The sequence below is a fragment of the Typha angustifolia genome, chromosome 9, assembly GCF_048772165.1.
Source record: "Typha angustifolia cultivar Huaian chromosome 9, ASM4877216v1, whole genome shotgun sequence".
NCBI lineage: Eukaryota > Viridiplantae > Streptophyta > Magnoliopsida > Poales > Typhaceae > Typha > Typha angustifolia.
In genome coordinates, this window is record NC_133247.1 from 7,451,291 (window position 1) to 7,469,660 (window position 18,370).

The 18,370-nt window shown below is 34.1% G+C and overlaps 1 protein-coding gene across 2 annotated transcripts; it reads right to left on the minus strand.

Annotated features, from left to right (window-relative positions):
* On the minus strand, nt 1–11,520 carry LOC140767706 (uncharacterized). Of its 2 annotated transcripts, XR_012105611.1 has the most exons (9): nt 10,065–11,520; nt 4,828–4,908; nt 4,657–4,716; nt 1,263–1,306; nt 1,058–1,100; nt 889–960; nt 715–816; nt 417–623; nt 1–323 (listed from the first exon to the last, which is right to left on the minus strand). XR_012105611.1 is itself a non-coding variant. In XM_073107706.1 (8 exons), exons 1-8 carry the CDS (start codon nt 10,491–10,493, stop codon nt 504–506), a joined length of 951 nt encoding a protein of 316 aa, XP_072963807.1. In that variant the 5' UTR covers nt 10,494–11,520; the 3' UTR covers nt 342–503. The 2 variants fall into 2 exon arrangements, 1 of the variants encoding a protein (XP_072963807.1); XM_073107706.1 differs by lacking the exon at nt 1–323 and having other exon boundaries at nt 342–623.
* Between the last annotated feature and the right edge of the window lie 6,850 nt (nt 11,521–18,370).

Below are 18,370 nucleotides of genomic sequence, written 5' to 3' on the forward strand. Positions count from 1 at the left end.
CAAGCTTATGAATAAGAAATGGTTAGTAATAGAAGACAACGTTAATTTTGACATTCTAAAGTCCATCTAGTCGAAGAAACCCATCAAGAGTTCATCTTTTGGGTACATTTTCCATTAAATTTAAATGAAAAACATAACAGTATAATATCAAAAAATTAGATTAGAAAGGGGTCAAACGGTACAAATGGAGAAGTAAACCATCATCACAGGCTTCCCACCAGTTGTTCCCAACTCATTTTTCCTTAGTGGAACCCGTGTAGCGATGTGTGTCATATTTCCCTGGTTTAGCTTCGGATATAGGAGAACAATCTTTGCATATATACCTACATAGAAGAATGACATGAACACATATTTACTTTGATTCCATAAAGAAACTGTAAGCAATCTCAAAAGTTGTTTGTGAAATTCCTCTTTACATCTTTTCCAGTAAGAATAGAATGTCAGTTATGATTGCTCATGAGGCAAACATGCCCATGATCTGTAAGGAAAAAAGGTAGAATGAATCAGATGGCCCTCTCCATCCATTTCGGGAGCTTCAAAGAAGTCCTCATTCCAAGTTTAGTAAGGAATACTGCATATAGTATGTGCAGTAAGAAAACAAAGAATCCACAATTGAGTAGAAGCTGCGAAAAATAAGAAAATAATCAAATTGATGCACAAGATCATACAGAATTTTGGTAAGAAACTAGAAGGTCTGATTGTTCCGAAAGTTACCAGACTTCCAAATATAGTGTATATGGCGTACATTGAGGGAACAGTATTGACTCCTATTCCCGTAAGGATATATGTTAGAGAAGCATGAATGTTAATGGTAATCTGCAGTTGCACAGTAAGTTAGTGTATGAAAAATATAAAATATGAGCTTGATATATATGTTCTAGGGCATACCAACGCAAGTATATTTTCTCTTATTAAGAAGGAGGATAAGAGCACATATCCGACAGCTCCCATGGCGCGAACCTGCATATTAAGCCCATGCCTAGAGATTAATATTCAATAACAACTAATAGATTAAGTTAAAAGAGATTTGTAAGTATAAATAGGCTAATAGCATTACAATTGTGCAGAGGATGATTGAAGTAGCCCAATTTGTGCCCAGCCTGAAAACATAATGAAATGGAATTTATCTTGGTCAACTACTACATAAAAACCATTATAAGGCATTAAATCTAACAGGAGTTGAGGATGGGCAGACAAAATATTACATAAAGAACTGAAGCTAATCATCAGAAAGAAGAGTCCTTCACTTTCATATATCTCACCTCCATAGAGAACCCATAGCTAGACCAACTACTCCATGCATTAGCTACAGAAAGATAATAGCAGAGGCATGAGTAAGGTACCTATTGAGCATCTTCCAGAATTGGAAAATAAGGCAGATAACAAATTATTGGAGACCTAATAAGATGACAATTTCTGCACTTAAAGTTACATCAGATAAAAGCTAAATAACAGCATGTTACAGTACAAATTCTTGCCATTACATGAGAAACATGGTTTTGTTTGAATAAGGCTGAATTGAGTTAGCAGTGGCCAACAATAATAAAACCACATTATCCTACAAGAGAATTTCTAGATAAGAAAATTATGTTAAAGTTCAAACAAAAAGTTGACTTGCAGTATCACATACTTTCTAGTGGATGTACAAATAACAACTGAGTTTCGGTTATACAGATGAACAAAGGAAAACAGTAGCAAACTACTTGGTTAATCCAAAAGTTTCTAATTGAGAGACCAGTAAATTAAAAGAAAATTTAGGAGTTAAAAAGGAGTACTGCTTATAAGGTAGACCAGATTCACGAAATGTCAAGATTGGTAACTTCTGTTTTTCTTGAATAAAAACCACATTCTCCATCTGTTGGGGCCATTCTTTCAGACAATTTGGGTTTCATTCCAAAAGAAATACTCCCCAGAAGTGATACGTAATGCTATACATAGAGAAGAGTACAACCTTTTTGTCGAACCTTCAGGATTTCTAGCCAATGTTTGGGTCTTGGGATCATAAAAAATCATTCCAACATGGAGAGAGTAAGTTTTCTCAACTATTTTCACCTCGGGATGAGATTTTTCAGATCCCAAGGTGCATGCATTATTTATAGGTGTCAAATCTTCTATCAAATATTTAATCCAACATGTACTCGGTGCATTTTTCAAAAGAAAATTTTGTATTGATTTGGCATTTAGCAATAACCACAAAGGATATCTTGCTATTCACAAAGGATAAATATTAGTGCAAGAGTTAAGGTCACGGGAGGTACACGGCCAAATTGGACTAGACTTTGGGTGTTAGGAATTAGTGGAAATGCCAACATGGTGTGCAGCTAATAATCCCCAGTTTTTCCTATTGTGTTTATGGGTATATGCTAAACATAGCTACCCATACTTAATGTGAGTTGTAATTATGTGAGTATTTCAATAATATATAATTTAATTTATGATCCTAATTTTATTCTTAAATAAGCATGATTAAATTACCATTGAATAGTAAATCGACTGGAAACTCTTTCCAATTGTTGATAAATCCTAATTGGCTTAGGCTTAGTTTGCCAAATTGAAATTATTCCAAACACTGGAAAGTTAGCCCTAATTAAGTTGGATTTAGCTATCTAGATCTTAGACCTGCGAGACTAGTACCTATATCCAAATAAGGTGGACATCTGAATAGTAGACCTACGAGAGTTTGTACCTATATTCGGATTTAGCTTGAGCGTAATAATTAGATAATTGTGTTTTCTAAGAAAACCCACTGGGATTTTGGAAAATTTGAGTTATCATGTGCTTGTAGCTTGTGATAGTCTTGTGAAGGTTATCTAATAAGTTCTCATGTGATATGTCAGTGCATGAACACTTGGGATTCATCTTTTAGTATTATGGAGGCAATATTTGCCAGAACCCTTGCATGGGATCCTTTTGCAATTTAACCACATTTGATTTTTAATTTAGCATATAAAACTAAGTGTATATATTTTTTATAGTTAATACACATTTTGTTATAACGAAGTACACATAATTTTCATATGTGATACATTCTAGAGTTTACAATTGAAAAATCAAATATAATTAAATTACAAAAGCCCCCCTTGCATGTAGAGGCAAATAACTAGGTGTTTTTGTAATTTAATTGCATTTGGTTTTTTAATTTAGCATATAAAACTAAATGTAAATATTTTCTATAGTCGATGCATATTTTCTTATAATGGAGCGCACACAATTTACATATACGGTGCGCTTTAGAGTCCATTGTTGCAAATAAAAAAAAACAAACACAATTAAATTGCAAAAGCCCTTTTGCATGTTTCTAAATAACTAGGAGCTTTTGCAATTAAATTGCATTTGATTTTTTGATTTAGCATATAATGTTGAGTGCATACATTTTTTATAGTTGATGTATTTTGTTATAATGGAATTTATGCAATTTATATTTGCGATGCACACTAAAATACATTATTACAAATAAAAAAATTAAATGCAATTAAATTGCAAAAACATCTGCAAATAATTGTCTTAAAGAGTATGTTAGTTGACCACACATTTAAAAAAAACGCTACAACTATGACAGTTTTTTTAAAACTGTATATAATGATTTTTTTTTTTTTTACTATTGGGTTTTGTGTAGGCAAGTTGAATCAACAAAAGTTGATAGCACTGTACTCAACATGCCCTGCCCGCTATATGGGGTTAACTAGTTGATGGACCTGACAAGTTTATGACAGTTATTTTGGTGCACGTAAACTAGGAAAGTACATAAAAGTTGATGAGTTTGTTAGCTAATTCTTAAGAATAAAAGTTGTCAGGTTTGTTAGCTAATTCCTAAGGATGCACCTATGAGCCTTCAAAGTGCCCTTTTGAAAATGAGAAGTCAATATGCACCTTGAGAAGTAAAATGTATCCATATACTATCTCATAATGTGAAATATGCATATTGATGGTCATATGCGTTATTCTCAATTGTGAGTGATACATGTAATTAACATTCTCTAAGTGGCAAGGCAAAAAGCACACAAAGCTGAGTTTATTTAAATTTTAAGCAGCTTTCATACAAATATTCCTTGTTTAGAGCTTCCACTTCTCTAGTTCCAAAAGCACAAAATTTGAGACACCGCAGCATTCGACTCTATTATAGCAATGCTCTCCATGAGATTAAAGGCCTTGTACCATTTAGTTTATCTATTGTAGTCTCTCTTCTCTTGCTTTGCATTTTGTCACCTCTATCAGGAGCATGCTAATTATCTTAACCTGTTATCTTCAGTTCGATCCTACATTAGATAAACCACTTGGTATAAGTAGAATCTTCTTGTTTTTTTCTGTATCTTTTAATGCTGACACTACTTGACCATTTCATCTTTCTCATCTCAGTTGCATTCATTCTCCACAAATGCTTTTTAAACTGTTTAATCATCTGAATGAAAGTGCCTTAGCTTCTTGAAATCACAAGAAGACAGTTGCTTAAAGATGGAAAACCTTTTGTTAGTTACTGTATATTACTGTATAGACAGTATAATGGATTGATATTAAGTATACAAGATAAAGACAGACTGAAGAAATCAATGAATGAAGAAAAAAGGTAGAAGTACAGAACCTGAATAAAACTTACCAAATATGTTGATCAATGAATGAAGAAAAAAGGTAGAAGTACGGAACCTGAATAAAACTTACCAAATATGTTGATGCCTTTACTGGACCTGACAATGTGAGTAGTAGAATAGCAGTGGCCACCTAGAAATGATAAAGGAAACAAATAATCTTTAAGAACAACCACCGCTAGAGCACGGAGAGGAAAATTACATCAAAGAGTATGCCCAGACGAAAGTCTTGATGGTGACTGACCATGGTTTTCCTGCCTGCTGCAAGTCCCCATCTCATTGAAGAGATCACTATTGGCAACGCGAAGAAACAACCAAAGTAATTCTGTAAACACAAAAGTTAAGTTTATGAATATAAATGATTTAACAAAATACTGCCTAATTATTCTGTGTGAATGCCTGAAAATAGGAACACTAACTCAGAAAATCAATACATGTTAGATGACCAACAAAATAATTTTAAGATGATATTCAGCGGCCAGCGCCACAAGAAAGTTACAAAGTATATAAGTACCACACTCATTATACTAAAAAGCATGAAAGCATTTAGAGGCAGGCAGCATGTAAAACAGATACATCTGATTCAACATCAGATAGAAATATTATCAAAAATAATATTTAGACATAATACATGTTGTAAGTTGTAACTAGGACATGGATATAATTTACAGCTTTTTCACAGATAAATGTTTGGAAGACCCTTACTTCTTCACTAGACTTAAGTACTAACTCATCCAGTAGATAAGGCAATGTTGGTGCAAGAATCAAAATTATAAAACTTAAAAATAAAAAGAAGTACATAGAAAATGATCATGTCAAAGTGGACATAATACCTAAAGGAAATATTATATAAAAATATCTGTAAGGAATACCTAAAGAAAATATTATATAAAATATCTGTAAGGAAATCATTAACGACTATATCACATAGTAACAAGAATATGCCAAATCATATTGAAGCACAAGATCATTAGGGCCTCTTATTGTAGAATTTTAGAGAACATAGCTTTGAAGGTGACAAAGCATAATATAATGAATAATATACAGATAGTGCAAAAACCTACTACTGAGTTTCTACTTTCTACATATTCCTCCTGCGCTTTATAGGGCCTTGTTTGGTTGGAGGCTAAGCTTCGAGCTCAATTAGTTAGTTTTATTTTTTAGTCTTGATTTTTTAGAGAGTAAACTTAATTAAAAATAAAAAAGATAAAAAGATCTTTGGTTACTAAACCAGTTTAAGAGTCCCTAAACCAGTTTAAGAGGGTTTCTAAACTCAAAGCAAACAAAGCCTAGGGTTCTTATTCTTGATGAAGACTCCTTGTGTCATAACTTCTCACTATTACATGATACATATGAACATCTATGCAACATTTCGTAAAGTACTCTCATGAGTAATAGTGTAATACTACTTCAACTGTGTATCACTAGTTAAATTATAAGGGAGTGCATGAACCATGTCTTCTTCTTGTGTCAACCTCATTAATCAGAGTAGTGGTTCCAAGAAAAGAAAATCTATGTTCAAAAGAATGCCAAAGCTAGAGCAATAAAGGCGTATTAATGCTCTAAACTCTAGTTCGAGGCTTCCAACTGTCACACACACATAATAGCCATGGATAATACCTTGCATATACATGCATTTATGCAAATATCATGTATCCACAGATGCATAACTGTTCTTTCATTTTTTGTGTGGAAAGACTCACATATTATACCATATTACACTAAATAAATACCCGTATTATGATTTAATGTTGAAATAAATTGATTAGATTTGGTCCCATCAAATCTAGACAATCTTATTGTTTTGGACATGAAGAGAGAAAGAAGCCACTACAATTACTGGAAATACTAGGCCTACTAAAGGCACAAAAGTAGAGGTAAGTTGAAATCTGTCATAGAATGGGTGCCTCGATTTAATATTTGTATCCATTAGAAAGATCTTATGATATGATAAGTATTATTGACTATTAATTTATATAAAATAATGTAATATTACATAAGTTAAGCAGTATTAGCTATATATAGGATAGTATAAGATATATAAGATAATAAAAGATATTAACTTTATAAAATATAGAATATAAGATATAAGGATATATTTTATATATAAATATAATTAGTAAATAATACACTGATTCATAATAATATAAAATAAATTTATAAATTTTTCTTATATAGGCATTGGGGTGTAAACGGGCCAAGCCTAAGCGAGCCAGCTCTAGCTTAAGCTCGGCCTGAAATTAATTTTAAACCTTACTTTGATGTTTAGGCTCGACTCAGCTCAACTTGAGCCAAAAAAGGAGGAGGCAGCAACGACTTGCTGATGAAGGACAAGGAGGCCGAATAAAGAGGTGAAGGAGGAAGATGAGGATTCCGACGCCAAGGCCGTTGGATAAGGCTGATGGAAGAGTAGTAGAAGAAAGAGGAGGTTGTGTTTGTTGGAGAGATTTAGGATTAGAGTTAGATAGAGATAGGATAATAGTAGCCAATAGCCATTGGATCAAAGATCTAATGGTTATAAATACATTTACATATAATATATATTAATACATATACAAGGTTAATAAATATTATATTTAAGCCGAGCCTATCGAGCCGAGCCTATCGAACCGAGGCTAAGCGAGTTGGCTCTAGCTCAAGCTCGGCTCAGCTCAAACCAAACCGAGCCCGAGCTAAGCCTAAGCTGAGCTCGAGCTACTCGTTTAGTTGGACACTCCTATATATGTGTTGGGTACAAGGAAAGACCCTATTGAACAGTTTGAAGATTCCTTGATTAGACATCATGCAGACAATCCTTCCATAATTTCTTAGCTAGTCATGATCAAATATCTTGTTAACCTTGATAAACAATCAATCATACTACTAGTCTTGGCAAATCATCCTGCTAATCTTGATTGATAGCCAATTGCTCTATTCATCTTTATATTCTTGTTTATCTTGTAATACCTCGAATCCACTAGCTTAGAGTTTCTCTATTTCTTTGTCACTCCCTTAGCTAGCTGATTCGTTTCTAGTATAACATGGTTCTCAAAATTGACAATTGTTATTCATATATTTTACTCTATTTTGAATTACTATTTTTAATTCGGTAGTTTATTCATTTCAATTCAGATGAATCTTACCTGAATAGGAATCATTCTTCCAATTCCTATTACTTGTGAAATTATTATAATTGGCCGGGCAAATCGAAGTTATCTTCTAGTCAAATATCCACCCAGTCAAGTAGAGCTTGTCATAACTCGCACATGCAGCTTTCTATAGTGTGCTCTCGTGTTGCCATGAGCTTGCTCGAAACGGCCTATACCCTAACCAAAGGAAGCAAAGATGCTTTGCATCACTATTCAAAAGGAAGGAATGAGGCTGACTTTGGGCTACTCCTCATCAAGGCCTGAGAGTGCTAATCTTGGCTTGGGCCTACTTCGATGCTCTATCCTGGCTTTTCATTGGTTCCTACAGGATCAATCACCTGGGCAAATCAACCCTCCTCCAATTTTCTGTGATTGTGTTCTTGTTGTGCTTTCACATTCATGCTAAATAAGTATAATTTTAGTTCATATTCTAATATCTATTTGAGTTATTTAACAACCATTTGTTTCTTATAACATAAAATTAATATATCATATGATTGTATGATTTAAAGTAATTATCTTTGGCAATTCCCTTTCTAATTTGATTAAGAAAAATAAATACTTAAATAGTAGGGGAATACAAGGTATATTTAAAGGAGATATGCAAACAATTAAAACATTTGCTTGTACAACAATTTTTTCCTTATCACAAAATTTACATGCTTTAATAAGGGAATTCTTAAGGTGAGAGTCTTCTACATGTAGGTATCAACTATCAACAATCAATTACTAGTTAGAAGCTACGAATCATGGACACTTTCATCATCTTAGCATATCCACTTTGGATATTGTATAGGATATGATACAGGTCAAATATTTTCATCTAAGTATTATATCCTTTCTTAAAGTATCTGAATTTCTAAAGAAAATTAGTGCTGCGGATACTTCCCAGATACTTCTTAGATGAATCTGGATACTTCCGAGATTCGAATCAATATGAGTAAAAGTGAAAGAGGATATTACCCTTCCTTTTTTGTTAGATATAAAAGGTTTTCTTTGTGATAAACATTGAGGCATGTTTACAATTGTCAATTTCTTACGATCTATAGATCGGAATTACTTGTTTATCTTACATCTTAGTCAGTAATATACTATATATTATACTAGGCCTTTTTTTATGAATGGTACTTCTCTTAATGTTTAAATTAGATGTATCCACAAGCTGCACTAATATATAATATATAATTTTTCAAATAAAAATGGAAGTACACAAGTGTACTAATATATATATGGGTAGACCTAAATATATACATGTATGAGCTATGTATCCTAAACATATCATATCCTTATTTTTCAAGATTTTCCATATCAGCATACTTGTATCCTGTCTAATCCGTATCAATATCTGTATCCATGCTTCAAAGGTCAGGAAGAATATACGATTATAGTGTGACAAAAATTAATCAAACAAAGAATCTTATACATAAATAGATAAAACAAGGAAACCGGTACTTTAAAAAGCTTGCTTACATCGCCACACATACTCATGGAACATATAATAGTACGTCGACATAATGTTCAACTAGAAAAGTAACAGCCATTTGCACACAAATTAAGCATGTCTTACGGTCTTACCTAGCAAGCATGTTAGATTTGAGGCAAATTCATTGTTAACTTGAGCCTTCATGAGCTAAAGACTGTACCCTATCTGGATGGTATTCTCTATAGCAAAGAGATTTATAAAAGTAATCAATCTCTGTCTACCGATATAACAATACAATGAGTTTGCAGCAGATTGTGATGGAAATGTTTTAGAAAAGAGCCTCATCATCTCATCCTCATGAACTAAAGAAAATGGCTCCTATAAGTGGCCCCTAGTTCAGCACTAGAGATACTTGTATAACCAAAAAGACTAGTTAGTGTATACGGTAGTCATGCCTATTAACTTTATTGTCATATGTTGCATCCATCATCTATGTTTTAAATATTTCAGTCATTTACAACTTCTTGCCAGATAACCAAGTGTGTATGATACCATTCATCTGGAATCATCCAAATTCCCGAACAAATGAGTAACAAAGTTAAAACAATTGAACCAAGACTGAAAAATACATGGCCTTATTCAACTTATTAATTATCTGGGCTCTTTCATCTCCCAATGGAGCTACTGAAACTGCATTCGAAAGTTAATAAAATTCAATACCATAACATAAAACTATCTGTAGCTTCTTCCCACAACTAGTCATTTCTATGGTGTAAACCTTTAAAAGTGGAGTGGATACAAAGATCGAGCCAATCCCGGCAAGCTCAGTTCATATCACCACCAAAAAAAAAAAACAAAACAAAAAAAACAAAAAAAAAACAAAAAAAAAACACAAAAAAAAAAAACGCCAACTTTGTGAAAGATTCTGACCTCAATGGCGAGGGAGTTGCTCAAGAAGTAGGCAAGCCCAGCAACAGACGCGAACATTGCGCACTCCACGAGCTTCAACGTCTCCTTGAAGACCTCCCCTTCTTCCCCCAAATCCTCGTAATCCCCCCAAATCCCACCTCCATCTCCCATCTCTTCTCCCTTAAACTGACGGCCGCCATGCTTCTCGGCTTCGCCTACGAAAGCCCTACAAGGCCGGGATTGAAGGAGAGGGATTGAAAAAGGATACGAGAAAGGATTGAGATTGGGAAGTAGATTTGTGGTCTTGATAGGGTGAGAGAGATGGATTGGAGGAAGGAGACGACGAGATCGGGGAAGTAGAGAGGCTAACGAAGGTGGGGAGAAATGGAGGGGTTGCGAGTGTAATCGAGTCATAAGGCAGAAAGATAACTTACTGCACTCATGACACATGCCAAGATAATGGATATGATATAAATATATAATTGTGATTTATTGGGTTACCAGGTTTAAAGGATCCGACCCGGTTTAGTAAACTCGGTTATGTCTGAATTCATTTTTAACATCGGTTATGTCTGAATTCTTTTTTAACAGAGTAAGAAGTACACTTGTGAAATCATTCACCTAACCAAAAGCAACGGTAAAACCTCCATGCAAAAAAAGGTTTTTTAACCAAACCAGTCTTCTTTTATATTTTATTTATCCAAATAGGCACCGCCTCAAACTTAATACCAAAATATGTCAGAGGCACTGTAGCCACTGATAAATTCAACATTTCAATATTAGATGAAAAATGCTAAAATATTTATTTTATAAAACGCTCAACTCATCAATATTTTATGTATAAAAAATACTAAAAAGTTGACCATTTTATATGAAAGAAGTGAAAAAAAAATTTCAACATAAATTTAGAGGAGCTATAGTCCCTTTTTTTTATGTGTGTGTTACGATCCTTCCTCGGCTATAGGCTCTGATACCAGCTTGTTACGATCCTTCCTCGGCTATAGGCTCTGATACCAGATTGATACGAACCCTCTTTTGGTGCTATGGCTCTGATTCAAGATTTATACGATCTTGCACGGAACTTTGAGATCAGATCCCGAAATATCCCGCCGTTGGATCGCTGTGAAATTTTGATATGTTGTAGGCCCGGAAAAGAGCTTTCCAACGGATCTAGTTTGAGACGAATCGGAGATGGGGATCTCGAAATATCGTTCGTTTAGTGGACGAACGTCAGGATACTCTGTTTTTGGATTCCGTGGATGAAGGCACGAAATCCTAGGTAATGGTGGATTGTGGAGGGCCGGTGTTGATGGGGTGGCACCGGTGTAAAAGTGATGGTGGAAGGGTTATGGATGATGGAAAGGTTAGGGATAGCGATGGATAAATTGGAAGAAGGGGGAGAAGAGGGCCACTCCTAAGGGACTAGGGTGATTGGCCTGTCGAGGGAGATTAGAAGCGGCGTCGCCGGGGAGATTGAGGGAACGGGAGCGAAGAAGACGAAGGAGGCAAGGCAAACTCAATTCTCAATAATCAATAATAATTTTGGTTGCCCTACACATACTTTTATAGGCTAACCAACAACTCAATCTTATCCTAAAACACAATCTTATCCTAAAACTCAATCTTATCCTAAAACTCAATCTTATCCTAAACTCAATCTTATCCTAAGGTAAATCCAAACTCGAGACGATGTCGGTGAAGTCCGAATCGTATTAGTGTGTGTGTCATTCTGAGCATAGTTGGCTTTAGATAACTGCATTATTCCAAATTATAGAACTCCTCGATATATTCACAACAACATATTTTATAACTAAAATCGATAATCGAGCACAAAATTATAATGTTATAAATTTTTCCTTCATATCTTTACTTATATAGTTGTGTTCTATTTTTAATAATAAAATACTTAACTTTATATGTATCCTTTTTTTATAGTGAATTGCTGAAATGTTCAACATTCTTTTAAAACAAAAAAAAAAGCTGATTAGATCAGCATTTTACTTCGTAAAACGCTTCCAGTTAAAATGCTTAACAATATTTAGACCCTTTTGATACTAAATTTGTTCAAAATAGGCCTAGTTTGTTCAAAAACTCTGCAAAAAAAAAAAAACGTCCTTTTCCTAGCTGGCAGCACTTTGCCCTTGGGGTGTTTTTATTTAAGAGATATAAAAATGAAATTAATAAATATGATTAGGGTTCGAATTGAATACCATATCCCTCAAAGAGTGGACAAAGCATCCCACCTAGGGATGGAATGATATATATCCCCACGTAGAGAGAGAGAAGGGACTTATTACTATTTTACTCTTATATAAGAAATAATATATTTAGATAAATAAATAACAAAATAACAATCTTAATTACTAAATTTGATTTTTATTTTTATATTTTTATTAGTATTTTATATTTATTTAAAGTATTGCTATAATAAAAATTTTATAATTTATTTTTTTATTAAATATTTTTATATTAATTTATTCTATTATTTGTATTATTTTTGGTTTTAATAATGATTATTTTGAATTAAATGTGATTAATTTTGATAATTAACATAATATAATTTAAAAATATTTAATGATATAATGTAAGTTTGAGATAATCAACAATAGTTTGAAATAGTAATTGATGTTATTAACTTTTTTTATCAAGGATAATAATATAATTTTATTTAGTTATTCCATACATAGTTTTGTAAAACTAAATAATAAACTAAAATTATAATATGAGATTAGTAATATCAAGAGAATTTATACCCTCTTATTGGATCCTAAAATTAAATGCACCGTGGCTTTTAGTTATTATTCAAAATAATGTATTGTCGTTTGTTGTAGTACTGGTATTTATTATGAGTTTTTTAATTGGTATTTCTCTGGGTTCCTTTCTGATTCATTTATTTCTTTTAATAAAAGAGCTATAAAAAATTCTGAATTTTGCTTAAAATGCCGTAAAAATATTAAGTCCTTAATTTTCTTAACAATATGTTACCATGTAAAAAAATTATTATATTAAACAAAACTTCTAGCACCTTATCACATTAAGCAACGACTAATATTTAGTTTTCCACATTTATCTTATTCCTTATCTTTTTCTTTTTATGGCAAAAATTCCAACAGTGAAATTTTCCTTATGGAGTCATGTTCGTGATTGTTATATTATCGGTAACGATAATATGATTCAAAATGTTACAATATTTGATTTAATAAAAGTAATAAAATTAATTAATTAAATAAATTTATAAATTATATAAGGTATATTTTGTACAAGTGTCAGACTCTAGTTTTTGACTCTCTTTTAAGATTAATTCACTCTTCACCGATTACTTATAAAATAGCATACATTGATCTTCTAGGTACAACAATTATCTTGCACATAAAAGAAAGCTAATATTTGAGTGTCTTATCGAATCAAAATAGTATAGTACTCTCTCAAATGTACTTATAGAAGACTCGAAAATATATGAATAGATTGAATTAATACTTATATACATTTTGTAAACCCCTGCCGGCATGGCACATGCATAATGACGCACCCACACGGCACATGCAGCGCATGCGATAGGTCGGGCGGGGTTGCCACACACAAATATACTCATGTGCTTATATAATCATGATATCATCAAATAAAATCCTACTAACATATCTATGCTCACATAATCCATCACCAAATAAATTATACTATTAACCAAATAAGCCTATTAACATATGAATATCCATGTAACGCCCTCGCCCGGCACGGGCACGTGCATGCCCACGCGCCCACATGTCACATGCGGTGCAAGCGATAGGTTGAGCGAGCCCCGTCACGCATAGATATACATGTACTCAACATAATCCATCTTAGAGATCAATCATACTATCAACCAAATAAACTTATTAATATATGAATATCCAAGCCCATAACAATCATATTAGACGGTTATACAATCCGGCAAGGCCCACACAAGCCACGACAAACCATTAAGATACAACTAAAATCATTAATACATGAATACACTATAATCCAACCTATATTATACAAATCATCGTCTAATATAAAGGAGTACAAATATCAAATACTAGTATAACTCAATTTCTACATAAACTATCATTTATACCGTTTCGCATCTATAACTCATCTCATCATCGTTCTAAAATATCTTCTCAAGATATACCAAGTCGCTATCATGTACCACACATCTGATAGGTTAGAAAAAAATAGAGTCATGAGCAAAAGGCTCAGTGAATAGACCTTACCTCAAATCAGTGATGCCAAACAGATATTAAATCATGTACTAGATAATATGAATCACATAGGAGTATCATGTCATGAACGAGTATATGATTGTATTCTCAATAATATATATAAATGAAATAAAAAATATCATGTCATAACTTATCAAAGTATATAATTCTCGACAATATATAAATAAATCTCCATGTCATACTATCATCATAACTCTCTCTCAAATATGACACATGATGCATGCCAACTATGACCATACTATGATATCAAATACAACCATATATGATGTATATTGATCACTCGATAATTAAGTAATCAGATGATAATGAAATCATATGTATTTCTCAACATCTCAGTCATTAATGTCATCATCATACTAAACCACTATGCACAGTCAACACCCGTTACTTGATCTCAACATCCTGCCCATAGGCTTAAAACATACCCTACCATACGCTAAGGTTATCTCAGTCATAATCATACCCTACCATATGCTAAGGGTATATCAAAAATTCATCAAAATCGGGTACCCCACCAGTTAATAGAAATCACATGAGGGTAACTCGCCACACACATGCCCTCGCAAACAACATGTGTCCGATTGTTTGTGCGCATAGACTCAACTAACCTTGGATGTGGGCTATGAGATATCACATATCAGCAATCATAATCATCAACCCATACACCCTTAACCCTAACGCCTACTTAGGTACCTTCATGCTTTTTCTATTAACTTTTCTATCAATTAGATTTATGTATTTTTTTTCTATATGATAGATCATGTGCATATATCAAGTACTATAACAAGTCATACATATTAGGAATTTAGATAGTAAAGAAATCAAAAGGAAAATAATGCAATGCAATCTCGAATCATACATCTATCACATGCATACTCATGCTAGTCTATCAGATGCATACTCATACTAAAGATTATCTCGATATAATATCATAACAATATAATCATTTCCAACCATCTCTATATATCATCAGCATACTCATATCCCAGATCAGTCTAATCAAATGAATGATAAAATATGTTTGACTGAATTCATTTCTAGATTCATATAATCATGCTGGAGGTCAAAACATGCATAAACATAATTATAAAATATATCCTAATTTAATAAAGGCGTCTAGGGGATAAGACTACTCACATTTGATCAGAAGACACAACTCATGTATCCCTCACGTCCAGCAACTGAGGGATAACTCGTCCTAATAGGGTCCACAGGGCCTCACATAAAGGGTTCGGGATCTTGGCCACCACAGCGACGGCGGCAACAGCGGCAGCAACGGTAATTCGGCGGTGGTAACATTGAGATAGAGAGAGAAAGAGAGTTTGAGAGAGAAAGAGAGAGAGGAGAGTGAGAGAGAAAGGTCGTAAGAGAGAGAAAGAGAAGAGAAATAAAAAGAGAGAGAGAGGGGAGAGAAATAAAAAGAGAGAGAGAGAGAGGCGGTGGGGGGTTGGCTGCAACGGCGCTATGGGGTGCGTGGCAACCCTATACCACACCCATTTGCATGGGCATGAGGCCGGCCACACTGTGGTAGGCCACGTCGTGCCCATAATAGATTTTTTTTTTTAAGAATAGGTTGTTACAATGCAAGTCCACAATAACCATATTGGACAACTACATAATCTGACAGGGCCCACACATGCCACAACAAACCATCAAAATTATAATAACCTAAGTAGGGGAAAAGAACTTGTTGGGCACAACGCGATCAGCCACGTTGTGGCTGACCTCGTGCCCAGCATGCATGCATGCCGTGGCAGTGGTGGAGGTGCCATGCACCTCCACCAAGCCACTCTTCTCCATGCCGTAGTGACGCATGGAGATGGGACCCAGCCACTCCGCCGCCGTCGTGTGACCATCTCTCTCTCTCTCTAATAAATTTTCTCTCTCTTCCCCCGCATTCTCTCGATCTCTTTCTTTCTCTAGCTCTCTCCTTATCTCTCTCCCTCTAGTTCATTAGCAGTCACCGACCGCTGAGAAGAGACGCCGTCAGCCCTTCTATCCACTAGTGAGCCTCCCTCTCTCTCGCCTCTCTCTTTCTCTCTCTCTTTCCCCCCTCTCTCTCCCTTGGTTTCCTCTCGGGATTGCCGGAGGTTTGAGCCGCCAACAAGAGGTCGACCGCTGAGTGGCCCCCAACGGCTGTACCCCTCCCCTGCGGCTCAACCCTCTTCCCCGTTTTCTTCTTCCTCTTCTTCTTCTTCTCCTCCTCCTCCAACTCCTCCTCCTCCTTCCCTTCTTTCCTTTTCTCGGGTAGCACCCTACAGCGAGGTGCTCGACTCGGCCCAGCACCTACTATGTTAAGGTGGTAGGCTGAGCCCAGCACTATGTATAGTTTATATATATATATATATATGCATATTATTGATTACTATTTAAAGTATATTTGATTATGTTATTAATTATTTAATTTATATGAATTAAATCTAAATATATCATAGTTAGTAAATAAATCTAATTATATCATGTTTAGCAAAATACCTGCAACATAAATTACTATATTAATCCTAGATAGGTAATAGTAATTATTAGGGTTATGTACATATATTCTTGTGTAATTATTTGTAGTAACTTAATTCTTATTTTTCTTAATTATCAAAGAGAATAATAGGCAGATAATTATGTTTTAAATACACTATTAAATAATATAATTATGGTTAATAAATAGCAAAACAAATATAGAAATGAAGAGTGCATGATTACAACAAGAAATTATCTTTTAGTCACGTTAATTTTAATTAATAAAAAGGAAAGCATGAAATATGATTGATAGGATAGTTAATAGAAAGCGTGAGGATACCTAAGTGGGCATGAGGGTTAGGGTGTGCCTAGAGATGATTGATCGCTCGACATAGTTGCGATCCTATTGGTCTTACATCCGAGGTCGTTAGTCTATGTGCGCAGCAGATATTCGGACACATGCTGTTCGCTAGGACATATGTGGCGAGTTATCCTCATGAGGTTTTTTTTAGCTAGAAGGGTGCCCAGTCTAAATGGATGTTGATACCTTAGCGGGTGGCGGGGTATGGTTATATTTGAGATATTCTTTGCGGGTGGCAGAATATGCTCTAAGCCTTCAGACATGATGTTGAGACTGGGTACCGGGTATTGACTATGCATAGTGGTTTAGTATGATTGTGTTATACCGAGATATCGGTGATGATTGTGATATTGAAAATTTCATATGATTATTGAGTAATTATCATAATTTATATACCATTATATTTGACATCATGATATGGTCTGCATGCATCATGTGTATTATATTTGAGATGATACGATGATAGTATGGCATAGAGGTTATTTATACGTTGTCAAGAGTTTGTGTTCTTGGTCAGTTATAACATGACATTTACTATAAATTTGGGATTATTGCAGACTTGCTTATATGTTCATTCATAGTATGATGATCCTTTCTGATTCATATTATCCAATACTTGATTTACTTTTTGTTTGGCTTCACTGATTTAAGGTAAGGTCTATTCACTGAGCCTTTAGCTTATGACTTTTTTTGTTTTCTCCTTTCCGAAAACCCAAGTGAACGAGTAGAGCAGGATACTCTCTTAGAAGTTTTGCTAGTGGGTGAAGAGTAGAGTGTGGTTAGTGTTATGCGCTAGATGAGTTATGTTATCTGATGTATCAGTTGACATATTTCAAAGTGTGTCTTTATCTTTGTCTTTTACTCTAGCAGGTGACTTTGTACTTGTATAATTATGTATATACCTTCGATGTGTATATGTATTTGTGAAAATCTCTTGATGATGTGTTATGGTCTATGTGGGGCCCACATAGAGTTAGTTGTATGCTGTTGACAGTCAGATTTGAGTTATTTTTTAGTTTAGATATGGATAAACTTATGATGTTAATACATGTTTATTTGATTGTTAGTAACTAACTAAATGGTTATGTGCCACGCACGTGCCGTGTGGGTTCGTGTCATGCATGTGTTTAGGGTTTGGGTGTTAGAAAGATACAACTAAAATCACTAATACATAAGTACAATATAATCCGACCTTTATTATACAAATCATCGTCTATACAATGGATTACAAATATTAAATAATGGTATAACTTAATATCTAGATAAACTAT